This window comes from Eucyclogobius newberryi, unplaced genomic scaffold (assembly GCF_026437365.1).
Source record: "Eucyclogobius newberryi isolate DKJ021-1_F unplaced genomic scaffold, fEucNew1.0.hap1 SCAF_20, whole genome shotgun sequence".
In the NCBI taxonomy this organism is placed as follows: Eukaryota; Metazoa; Chordata; class Actinopteri; order Gobiiformes; family Gobiidae; genus Eucyclogobius; species Eucyclogobius newberryi.
Genome location: NW_027315835.1, coordinates 22,235,308 through 22,247,661, shown reverse-complemented (window position 1 = coordinate 22,247,661; position 12,354 = coordinate 22,235,308). Strand labels below are relative to the sequence as shown.

General features: G+C 42.4%; 2 protein-coding genes across 4 annotated transcripts; one reads left to right on the top strand and one right to left on the bottom strand.

Annotated features, from left to right (window-relative positions):
- The first annotated feature begins 622 nt into the window (after positions 1–622).
- LOC140369433 (bone morphogenetic protein 2-like) lies at positions 623–2,573 on the top strand. The gene is made up of 5 exons (XM_072456781.1): positions 623–935; positions 1,358–1,497; positions 1,611–1,727; positions 1,840–2,032; positions 2,136–2,573. The coding sequence occupies exons 1-5, from the start codon at positions 623–625 to the stop codon at positions 2,543–2,545; spliced, it is 1,173 nt and encodes a 390-aa protein (XP_072312882.1). The 3' UTR covers positions 2,546–2,573.
- Positions 2,574–2,970: 397 nt separating this feature from the next.
- Positions 2,971–11,117, bottom strand: LOC140368829 (uncharacterized). 3 transcript variants are annotated; one of them, XM_072455940.1, is made up of 3 exons: positions 10,977–11,117; positions 10,791–10,891; positions 2,971–9,611 (listed from the first exon to the last, which is right to left on the bottom strand). In XM_072455940.1, exon 3 carries the CDS (start codon positions 9,547–9,549, stop codon positions 3,604–3,606), a length of 5,946 nt encoding a protein of 1,981 aa, XP_072312041.1. In that variant the 5' UTR covers positions 9,550–9,611; positions 10,791–10,891; positions 10,977–11,117; the 3' UTR covers positions 2,971–3,603. The 3 variants fall into 3 exon arrangements, with proteins under 3 accessions (XP_072312041.1, XP_072312044.1, XP_072312043.1); XM_072455943.1 differs by having other exon boundaries at positions 10,791–10,888; XM_072455942.1 differs by having other exon boundaries at positions 10,791–11,117.
- Between the last annotated feature and the right edge of the window lie 1,237 nt (positions 11,118–12,354).

The following is a 12,354-nucleotide window of genomic DNA, read 5'->3' as shown; positions in this document are numbered from 1 at the left end:
ATTTAAGCCCCTGTCACTCTTCTTTTTCATTGATGCCACATGAATTGTATAGAAAAGGTAGATTTAAAACATAATTGTATACGTTTTTCTCGCAACAAAATATTTTTCATATCTATGTTGGCACCTATGGCTAGTCAATCTCTCTCTTTCTCTCTCTCTGTGCGTTATGATTGATAAAAAAAAACTGAAAATCATCTGGTGTTATTGCAGTTATTATATGTGAGCTTAAATTTCACGAGTTCGAATTCAACAACGTGTTTCAATGTTTTTATAGTATTTATTGTGAACAGTAAAATCCTTGGCAGAACTCCTGCTCTTTTGATGCAGCAAATAAAACAAGAAATACATGGCCTTCAATAAGTAGCTTATTTAGTCTATATATAAGTTAACAACGCAAAGTCATGTATTGGTAACGTGGATGTAGGGAAATGAGTCGTTTATCTGTGTATGTTGGAGAGTCTCGGCTCGTTTGCGCCTCCTTTTGTGTGCACATTAGGCCACCATCAATCAGCGGGCAATCATCTGCATGTTAGCTGAATACAGGCCGAGCTGTCATCAAAGACCCCCGCGCGCCTTATCACTGCCCCCCGCGCACCGCGACACTCATTCCAGTCGGAGCAGAATGACAGTCAGAGCACTGAGCCTCCTGCTGCTGCTCGGCCTCCAGCTCCGGAGCGCGGTGGCGCTGCCCATTCCTCTGGGCAGACGTGGGACAGGGCGACGAGCCGCGGAGGGCGCGCCCACCAAGGGCAGAGACCCTCTGGACGCGCTGCTGTATCTGAAGGATTTACCTCGTGGTCCCGCCGTGGCACCGCACAAGAAACCTCCGCAGTTTATGTTGGATTTGTTTAACGCCGTGTCCCGTGAGGACGGAGCCTCCAGGAGCCAGAACGAAATCCTGGAAGGAAATATTGTTCGTAGTTTTGAGGACAAAGGTGAGTGGTGTCAATATGACGCCAAGTTTAATATTTAGAGTCACACATTTGCCAGAGCAAGACATTGAAGACCGTGCGTCATTACGCACAGCATGGAACCAATTACGCACGGCTAGTATAACTTATTTTATGAGCAAACCTGAACTAAAATGCATTGAATGGCAATATAGTGGTTACATATGCAATGTGATAGTTGATACTAATAACTATAGTTATATTGTTCTAACTGTTTTGTTTTCCTTGCTGAGGAGGAGGATCTAAAGACAGAGGATGTTCTGGGACAGTTCATCTGCTTCTCTATTATTGACTAAATGTTAATGTTTTATCATTTTATTTTTTAACTTTCTGTTAGTGAAGCGCTGTGAGATGAAACATGATTTGAATTGTTTGGAACTGGAATAGTGTGTGTTTTGTCTTCACAGGTCATGCTGGTGAAAGGTTTCACTTTTTCAATCTGTCGTCTTTTGGCGAAAATGAGAGGATGAACAAAGCTGAATTCCGTTGGTTTAGAAAGAAGCAGAAGTTTTTCATGGGAAAAGCCTTTGGACCTCATTTCTATAAGGTGTGACTTATATACTATTTACATTCTAAAACACACTCTCATACCACAGATGTAAACAGGTCATTGAGGTTATTTAGTCACTTTGTAAAGAAGCTCTGGTGTGTCTCGCTCAGGTGGATCTGTATGAGGTTCTGGACAGCAGAGTGAAACCCTGGAGAGGAAACCTCATCACGACCAGACTGGTGCCGCTCTACACTCAGGGCTGGGAGGTCTTCAATGTTACTCAAGTGGTAGGTCACGACTGCTTTTCTATTATGCTCAGCGGAAACTCGGGTGTATTGAGGGATATTTGTCTAACTAATAATTTTTCATCTTTTAAAAAATGTCTACTCTAAATGACAGGTGTCCAAATGGATCTCCAACCGTGAGGCCAACAATGGTATCTTAATGGTGATCACGTTCCCTTCTGGAGACTGGATGGATACATCTGTTGTTCCCTCCCAGAAACACCACGCTGAGACACCAGAGACTAATGCATATCTGGTCATATTCTCAGATGAAAGCGCCGGAAAAGCCATAAACAAGTCATACTTTGGTAATATAAATATCATTTTCCTGTGTTAAAAACAAAATAGTCATAATATACTTTTTATTTCAATGGAACTCATCCTGAACATTATATCTCTTTCCAGACCAAGCTAAAGCTCAAAGTCCACAGTCACTTCAACACAACGGCCACAGCAGACACCGACGCGCCGCTGCCCTGGACCGGCCCAACAGTCCGGCCCACACTTGTCAGCGCGTGCCTCTCTTCGTGGACTTTGAGGAGATCGGCTGGTCCGGGTGGATCATCTCTCCGAGAGGATACAACGCCTACCACTGCAGAGGCTCCTGTCCCTTTCCACTAGGGGGCAGCCTCCGGGCCACAAACCACGCCACAGTGAGATCCATCATGCACGCCCTGAAGCTTTCTAATGACGAAGTGGGCGCCCCCTGCTGTGTGCCGGACAAACTGCAGTCCATCAGCCTGCTGTACTTCGACGACGAGGAGAATGTGGTGCTAAAGCAGTACGACGACATGGTGGCTTTGAGCTGTGGCTGTCACTGACCCACCAAACACATCTCCTGCACTTTGACTCTGGGAATTAGGGCTAAGGGGATGAAAGTGGTCAAGCGGGAGCAAAATGTAAATATTGTATATTTAAGACACTATTCCATCAATAAATTATTTTACACCTTCAGACAATATTTTGAATGCAAGTAATGCTAAAAGATGAGTTTATGTTCTGTTTTGTAAATAATATAGCAAGAAAATCCGCAAGTGGAATTAAAAGCGGGGACATTTTTATTTTTTAAATATTATCACAAGTATGTATTTTACCATGTAACTTAAATATTTGGTGCAATAAAATCACAAAGACAGCAATATTCTGTAACAGTAGTCTTTATTGGAATGGATCACAGACACAAAAACAGCCCTGCTTTATTCTACTTAATGCAATAAATCTGCTAAAGATAATCCCAGTTTCATACTTTTTCATAATAAATATTGCAAAATCCCACCAAAAGCTTTTATTTGGTATGAACTAAAATGACATATCAGTTTAGTTGAATTTTCAATTTAGCAAATGTTTGATTCAAACATTTTACAATGTCTTCCAAAGGTGACATTTTACTTGATTGTCAAGTTCATCCAGTGTATTTGTCACAACAGCCTGTCTTGTGAAGAAAAGAAAAAACAAGGCTACAAACCTCACAGATAAGAAAAATGTCTGAAAAGAGGTGAAGTTCACCAACACTACCATTGCAGTGGCATAAACACATCTCAGCATAAATAAATACTCCGCATTTACAGATAAGCAGTTTCCCTCTCTTTACATATGTACATGGAATCTCCATGTCCCCCACATTATCTTACACAGATACTTTCAGCATTAACCATAAAAAAAGGTCAAAAGAATTGCAGATATCTCACAAAACCAGTGCCACTGTTAAAGCAAGCAAAGCAATCTCACTTATCTGTAAGTTAAAAATCAAATCAAAACCTATGTCACACTTTCTCAGCAGTGACGTGAAGTACAAAACAATGTAAGGCAGGTTTTATCAAATTGTAAATTTTTGTAATATACAAAATTAATGAAAGATTTTTCCAAGATATTTAAACTTTTAGCTAGGGCAGTCCAACTCCTCAGTGCCTACAAATTCACCTAACATGTAGTCGTGTTGCCCGCACACGGGCTCTAAGTAGGGATGTCCATCAGTGTGCCTTGTCATCAGCTCTGGGTGTCGCTGCTCATATTCCTCATGCTCTACACGAGGAACTTGGACAGGAACTGTCTGAGCCATGGGAGAAAGAGACACTGGGACAAAGCTGTGGTAAACCATGAGAGGAGGGCTCAGAACCTCCATTGGTGAGGGCTGTGTTATGGCCCCCTCTGAAGGCTGGACTGGGAGCTGCACATAAGTCCCTGTTTCTGGATCGAAGAAGGTTTTAGTTTTCACTTGTACTGGCATGTCCACAAAGAAATACTGCCCTGAGTCTGGATCCTGCAGGAGCTTCCTTTGTGTCATTGGGAATGAGGGAGCCACAATGGCGTGCTCAATGCTGGACTGGCGTGAGAATTGGCTGGTGTTGCTGGACTGACGGGACAGGTTTGCAGGGTGAAGTACATTTGTGCCCTGTGAATCAATGCTGTGGCTTCTTCTCAGTGGGCTTTCCTTAGTCAGTATTTCCTTCTGTCGGCCCCTCTGCTGTAACTCATCCATAAGTGATTTCTCAATTCTTTGGCTTCTCGGATCAAGTCTGTCATTGGTCGACACATCAGCACTGAGCCTGCGCTCTACTCTATTCTCCATGTACCTGTCAGTGCTCATAGAGCGCTGGAAGGGCCTGTCTGAGCGGGGCCTGTCTCCAGCATAAGTCTTATACACAGGCACGTTGCTTATGACCCGGTCACTGCTGTAGTGTCGTTGTTCTGGTTTATCGCGGACCCGTCTATCACTGCTGCGCCCCTGACGCTCACTGAGAAGAGCAGCTCCATTCTTATGCTTTGAGCTTTCAACTGAATCCACACTCGGTCTCCGAGTGGGTAGTTTAATGTCCGTCATGTCACTTGGGTTGTGCCTGGAGTGAGATGCTTTCTCTTCTTCAGCTTTTTGATGTATTGGCTGTGTCTTTTCTTTGTGCTTTCTTTCTCCACTCTTTCTACTGCTGCTACTACTTTTTTCAGACTTTTCACTCTTGTGCCTCTCTAACTTTTGCTTACTGCTGCTGTGAGAGGGTTTTTGTGCTGACTTATGGGCCTCCTCTTTCTTAATTCTTCTGTTAGTTAACTTAATGGCTTTGAGAACAGCCTTCTCTGATTTCGGCAGGACAACAGGAGGTTTTGGCAGACCTGTTTGACTGTCATTTCCGCTGCAGGTCGACCCAGATCGCTCACTGGGGACTTTTGAGTCTTCACATTCAAGTCCACTGGCCATCTCCATTTCATCTGCAGTCTCTACTGTACTCTCGAGCCCCTCTGACAGGGGACTCACCTCTGAGTTTCTGTCCTCTTGCTCCGGGACCCTCAAGAAGGAGTCATTTTGAACTTTGAAGATTTCACTTGGAGACCATGCTGGCAGGATCAGCTCAGGAGGCGATGGTAAAACTACTTCAGTATTATCTGGTGGCAATGTGGCATCAGGGAGCACATGTTTTTCATTACTTTCTTGTGCCTCTAGATTTTTATCAGCTACCACAAAAGGTTCTATACCTGCCACGCTTCCCCTTGGTGACCAGGGCAGTTTGGACTTTTTCAACTTATTACTAAAAGTATTGTCTGAAACCTTAAACAATGCAGGGATTGCAAAAGTTGGTGAAACAGGGTTTGAAGAAGCCGTTGAATTGGTTTCATCCTCTTTCACATGATTTCCTTTGATGGCTTTTTCTCCGATCTCCTGAGTCAATATGACAGGATCTTTCTGGGGTGATTTTATCTGCCTCTTCAGTGGTTCGGACTCACTTTCATGATCACTAAATGAGTAGTATTCAGCATCTGTCCTGTCTGAATTATGCCTTATTTTATTTAGTGAACAACCTTCTTCCTTGTGAACCTCCCCCACCTGTCCAATCAGGTTTTCCAAAGAGTGGTACATGTTTGACTCAGTCTCAGTATTTCTATGGAGAGTACTTTCAGCGGAGAAATAGGACGATTTTGAAGATAGGCTAGCCTGATCTGGCGGGCTCTGACAAACACTAACCCCATTAACCAGAAGCAAAGGGGAAATGATATGTTGTGGAGATTCAACAACCATGTCCATCTCTGATTTTGAGTCTTCATTACTATTACATGTCTTTTCAGCTTGATCTAGAACATTATCTTTGCAATTTGCAGTGTTCAGATAATCTGGCCTTAAAGGAGCCCGACGTTTGACCTTTCCTGTTCCTGTGGGATGAATATTTATTTCAGGGATTATTTCTGGCTGAGGGGTCACTTGTTTTTTGCTTTCATGTGTTACCCCTTGTGATGATTTATTCTCATTTTCAGAGACTTTTAAGCTCTTACTTGCCGATACTGATGAGATATGTTTGGCATGATCTAAGTGTGTTGTCGGCTCAGTCTCAAATACGTCGCTTATGACGTTCTTTACACTTATCTCTGTCTCTTTACCAACACTATCCCGTCGAATACTGCCTTTTCTGCTTCTTGGAGGCACAGGAGGAGTGTCATGTTTTCTGTCTGTAATTTCATCTACAATATTCAGGACGGTTTCTTCAGCCACCTGACTCGATTCGACTTTTGATTTAGCGGTGAGGTAATTACTAATAAGCTTTTCAATTTTCTCACTCTTTGATTTGACTATTGAATTCAGTTCGTCATTCACTTTGTCCATGCCTGGTAAAGCTATCCTACTACCTGCTCTGTGTGTCTCTCCCTGCCGAGGTTCAGTTTGGGACAGAATGTGCCTGATGCTGTTGTGATCTCTTAGCTCACTTAACCTCTCCTTTAGCTCGGACGCAGCGATCGCTTTCACCTCAGTATCGATCGAAGCCTCATGACCCTCATCTCCTGCACCTTGGTCGGGCTCCTCTTGATCTGGCAGATTTTTCCTCTTTTCCCTCTCAAAGATAATCTCCTCTAGTGCCATTTTGGCCCGATCGTAATTGTCATTTATAACCGCCTTGTTTACGATCACATTACCGTCTAGCTTTGAATAAACGTCTCCTTTGCCCTGCTCACTTTCTTTCTTGGAAAATAGTTCTTTTTTGGCCATCGTGTTTCCCCTCATGGACATCATGCCTTTCTTAATATTGCGAAGTTCTCTTGAAATTAAATCGTTCCTTGCCTTTGTCTGCTCCACTATGTCAAGCCCGACACTTTTGTTCTTTGCGTTGTCGTGAATTCGCTCTGCTAGTCTCGCTCTTTCTAATTCTTTCAAAGCGTTTAAATCACTGATGATGTTGTCGCTATCTCTTATTTCCATGGTCACCTCTAACTCATCGTTTTCTAGACTTGCACTCACTTTCCGGTCACTTTCTTCTGTCCCAACAACTTTGTCATTATCTGCTATGGCGTACCGTTGATTTTTGATGTAGTTGTTTTGTCGAGCTGAAAAGACATGCTTGAGTTTTCCCTGTTTCTGGGATGCTTCCTTTTTACTCTTTGATTTTACGTCTGTTTTTGAGTTGTCTAAATCACCATTAGTGAGTCTATCAGTGTCGAGGGACAGTGGAATATCAGATTTAGCAAAATTTCTCTTAGGAACAGGTGGAGGCTCTTTTTTCTTCTCGGCATTAGGAATATTTTCAGGCATAGCACTTTCTTCCAAGCCCATAATATTTGGAGTCTTTAGTTCCTGTTCTTGTGTGCGTCTGACTTTGTTTATTTCCTGCCTGTTGATGCTCTCTGGGGAGGTTAAGGCTTTGTGTTTAGCTGCATTAATTGCATCCCTTGCTGCTTTAATCACATTTGCCGCACTTACAGACTGGTTTACCGCGTTAATTTCCTTCAAAGTAATGGGTTCAATACTGTTCTTTCGTTTGGGTTTTTCAGGCACATCTGGTGGCCTTTTGACCACCTTTTCTTTTAATGTTGCAGGGGAAGAAATCTCAGGGGAGAAATCTCTATTGACATTTAAAGTATTTAGTGAATGTCCACTGCTCTTTGGCTTTGGTAATGGAGACAGATCTTTGTTGAGTGGGGGTGGTGAGAGGTAACTTTTCACACTTTCTGAGTGCACAGAAGAACCAGGGTTTAATGGGTGTTGAAGATATTTCATATCACTGTCAACAGGACTGGCCTTTTTATACAGGTTTAGAGACGGGTAGTTTTTCTTCTTAGCCAACGGACTTTTGTTCTTTTTCATTTTTAATAAAGGAGACATGGGACTCGCCTCAACCTCTGGTTTACTTAGTAACAAATTAGATAGTAAGTAATCATTTGAGAGAGGCCTTTCAGCATCATGTTTTATAAGGTCAACACTTTGGATACTTGTCTTAGAAAGAGGACTTCCAACTGTTTCTACATCTTTCACAATGGCTGGAGTGTTCATCCCCGAGGGCAGACCTTCTGAAAACGCTTGCTTCATATGATCTGAGAGAGGGGATCCACTTTCAGTCTCTTCCAGTGTTTTGAACTTTCTTGGACTATATCTGCTTTTTACACGTTTTCTGTTGTCCTTGAGGTTGAAGAGAATACTGGAAGCCAGTGATTTATAACTGTCCCGTTTGAGAGGAGGTTCAGGGGTTATTTTAGCCTCTGACTGTGGCCGTAGAGGAAGCTCCAGGGCAGAAGGAGAGAGAACTGTGAGAATCTCTGATGTTTCTGTCGGTTGCCTCGAGGGAATGATGGGCGTCATTAATTGGCAGATACTAAATGGGGTAGACGCTAACGAATTTACCTCCTCAACAGTCTTCACCTCTACAGATCGGCCTTCCTTTTTAATCAATGTTAGATTTTCATCCACTTTTTCAAGCAACAAAAGATTTTCGTCAACTTTTTTAAGCAGTAAAAGGTTTTCATCAATCTGCTTTGTAGTGTCCTGAGTTGGTATGCGTGGCTGGGTTATTGGCACAGCACTTGTTGCTCTAGACCTGTTTCGCCTCCAGGGGGCAGCAGTCCCATTCCCTCCCTCTGAACTGCACCTCTTGTCAGCAGTAGTTACTAGAGGCTTTGGCAGGACCTTTGGCGGTACAGGGGGAGGAATGGGTTTGGGTTCCGTGGGAGGAGGTGGAGAAGGCGGGGGTGGAGAAGGCGGGGGTGGCTCAGCGACCTCGTTCTCACATGGATTGAGCTGCTCTGTCACTACAGTCTCTTTCACTGGTGCCTCAGTCAGCTCCTTGTAAAAATCAAACCATTTAGGCACGGAACCTTCAGGAAGAATAGAGTTGACTATGGTCTCTGGGGCAAAAGAGAAGCGGTTCATATCTGCCCATGCTTGAAAAGGACTAAACTCACTGTGAAGGAAAAAGTTCTTTATGTTAAGTTTTTTAAGTTTTACATTTGTTTTGAAATGTTTGCTTTTTGAAGAATTCCCAGAAGACAAGGATTTGTCTTTGCTCATTTTGTTTTTTGAAAAATCTTCAGGGGGATGTTGATGGTTTTTATAATGTCCTTCTGAGAGGTTGGAGTGATAATCGGTTGAGAATTCCGACAGCTCCTTTTGGATGCTGCGTAGTGCTGATTTGTCCCATGACTCCCCATTTGAATCAGTCACACCATTCTTCTTGAACATCCCCCCATAACTTTCCTCAGTAGCACTCAGCGCCTTGAGAAAAGATGACATTTGGGACATTGTCTTCTGCTTGTGACTTTCATGTTTGTCATTCCGACTGTGTCCATGTTTCTTGGCCTCTTTAGCAGTCTTTATATGAGGTTCTCCAGCCAGGGGCTTATGGCAACTAAAAGGTGAGAACCCATATGTGAACTCATCGTTGTAAACAGCGTCATCTCCAATACAGAGGCTTCTGAAAGCCCGGTCAGTGAGACTGCTGACCTCCCGGTCTGTTTCATCCATCAACAAATCTGAGAATCCATTGGGAAAGCGATGATGAAGCATACCGCCCACGCGGTGGCTCGTGTGACGCTTCTCCACACAGGTCATCATGTCACCAACCTTTTTCTCTTTCATACATCCGTATATAGTTATTGTATCTTCCAGCACATTCCGACTGCAAACAATATGCAAGACCTCTGCAAAGAAAAAAAGTAAAATGTAACAAAACAAACGGACGGAAATGCTGGCAATTCATATTTAATTAATATGCATTGTTCCCACTTGTCCTTATATAACAAAAATAAACATAAATGTATTCAGAACACATGTTATTCTTACTAAAAATGTTTTGACCTGAGTTGTTGCACTGATGACCTTTCTGTACATGGCTTGTGCCAGGCTGGGCGATGCGGTCACTTTGCAGCAGACAAACACTTCATCCATGTGCGTTTATATTTTTAGAGATGGGAGGAGCTTAAACCTGTGACCACTGATCAAGAATCTGATAAGTCTTATTTTACTAAAAAACTTAGCAACTCTTACTCATTTTACAGACTATAAGGACCAAACATATAATTATTTACTGTAATGTTAATGAACTCTAGTTTAAGTCATACAATTTAACAAAGGAATGAGCATAAAATAATGACATTGAATCATATCATATATCCAATAGTAAATACAATACCACTTTAGTAACCCATGTAAATGGTCAGACCTTTTACTGTGTTTCAGCAGCAGCTGTTCTACTGTAGCTATCTGGGTGAAGTCTTAGAATAGCTCATTAACCCATTTATATGCTGTGACCTGTGAACAGTCACTGGAATATCACTTAAGTCTTAAACATGCAGACAAACATGACACTCCTTATTAGTACATGGCATACATTGAGACACAAATACACGTAGTCAAGTCTTCATTCAAAGTAACATTTCATGGGTAATTACTTCAAAGAGGCCCACACACAAGACACAACTAAACATCAGTAATATCTGAGCACCTACAAGCCAACAATGTCACCTGAGTGCGCTGAAGAACTGAGTGACTTTACTGTATGTTGAGCCCAACTTCCCTGGCTCTCCAAGACTATTTGGCTCAGAGATCTTTGTGCTCTCATAACTGGGATCAGTTAGCACCCACGGTGCTTTCCCAGTATATTTAGAGCCACATAAATAGGTTGTCTAACTATCCAAATGATAGAAGATATATATTTTATACAATATTTTATACATTAAATGTTGAATAAAAACTTAAAGTGTTAAGCTACACTCTAAAGTTGTCATTACATTGTGTTATAGCCACAACAGTGATACAGTAAGCATGGGCTACATTATTTCAGATGGAATCCACACCATTGCTGCCGTAGTGACCCTCACCTTGATTATGGATCTTTCATTCTTCTCTCAAATATCCAGTGTCCACTGTGCTGCTACACACAAGTCCTTTATAATCCAGTTATCCCATCCAAGTTCATCTGCTGAAAGCAAATCCATGTTTATTGGCAATCCTGGTTGAATGTAGTTTAAAGTTATAATTATAAGAAAACAAAACAGAAAACTCACCAAAGTGAGTCAAGCTTCTGTTCCATCTTCATATGAACTTGTGTCCACAGTCCCTCTATGCTCAGATACCAAAATAGACGCACAAGTCAGCGTGGCCAAACTGAGCAGCAGCAGCGCAGCACCGGGTGCAGCGAGCCTGCTCACATTGGAATAACCAGTGGGTGTCGAGTGGCAGGGCAAGACAGACCAACAGGATGAAATGGACACTGTCATTGGTTATTTTGGGCCCACGGGTTGATGGGCTTCCACATGGAGCCTTTCTTCACTGTTCGGTATTTTTCAAAAAATCACAGATCATTGATTTATAATCAAATTGCTGTTATCAAAGGCACTGAGAAGGTGGACTCGCTTGGTCTGTGAAATGTTCTTGTAAATGATAAACACAAGCGTTACGTTACACAGCTGTGGACATGCCAATCCCCAGAGACGTGACAACAGGAGTCAGACTGGGGGAGCATCTCTGGCCTAGACTTGTCCAGGTCCTGTTTACAAGACCAAGGTGGGTTTAGGCCCAACGCGGCAGCTGCTGTTGTTTCTGTGAGATCAGGCTGAAATGTGGGGACCTGTGTGTCAGAGGAAGTACTAAATGAGGACACACAGATGTAAGTAAGATGTTGTAAATGAGCCATGATTCATTGTTTCATCATATTTGATTTTATGTAGGACTTTTAGTAACAAAGAGGATAGAAGAATGTAAACGCAGTGATCTCTGGAGTTGCCTCAATATGAGATCTGGCCTTTGTTTGTGTCTTTATGACTGACACAAACATGTGGCTTGCACCAAAAGCACAGGCTCATGTGTGTGTGTGTGTGTGTGTGTGTGTGTGTGTGTGTGTGTGTGGAGGCTTCAGTGACTGACAGACCAATAAACCCAGGTATGGACTGGAGCAGCTGACTGGATTCTAGATTCACAACAGAGACACAAAGGACTATTTCTTAGTTCACCTCCAGATTACTTTTTTTTTATTTCAAAGCTTTTTGTTAACCTAAAGTTGATTTTTATTAAATGTATTGTTGCTTATTGTTATAATTGGTCAGAAAGTGCTAAATGTGCTTTGGTCTCTTGCTGATCAAACTAGAACAGAACAGGCTTTGCCACTGTTGTGATCAGAAATGTAAATTAGATATATTTGTGTCAAAATGTAACTTCTGGATGGTTTGCTGGTGGTGCAGTGGTTGAGAACGTTGCACATGTGTGGTTGCTGCCACCACGGCGTCATGGGTTTGAGTCCAGCCCTCGACATATGCTGACCGTCTACACCTCCTCGCTCTCCTAAAATTTACTTGAAAACTGAAATATTTAATTACTCTGAGCGATACAATTAGGGTTCTAATATGTCACTTTTCATAAATAAAAACAGGTACATGAAACTCTGAT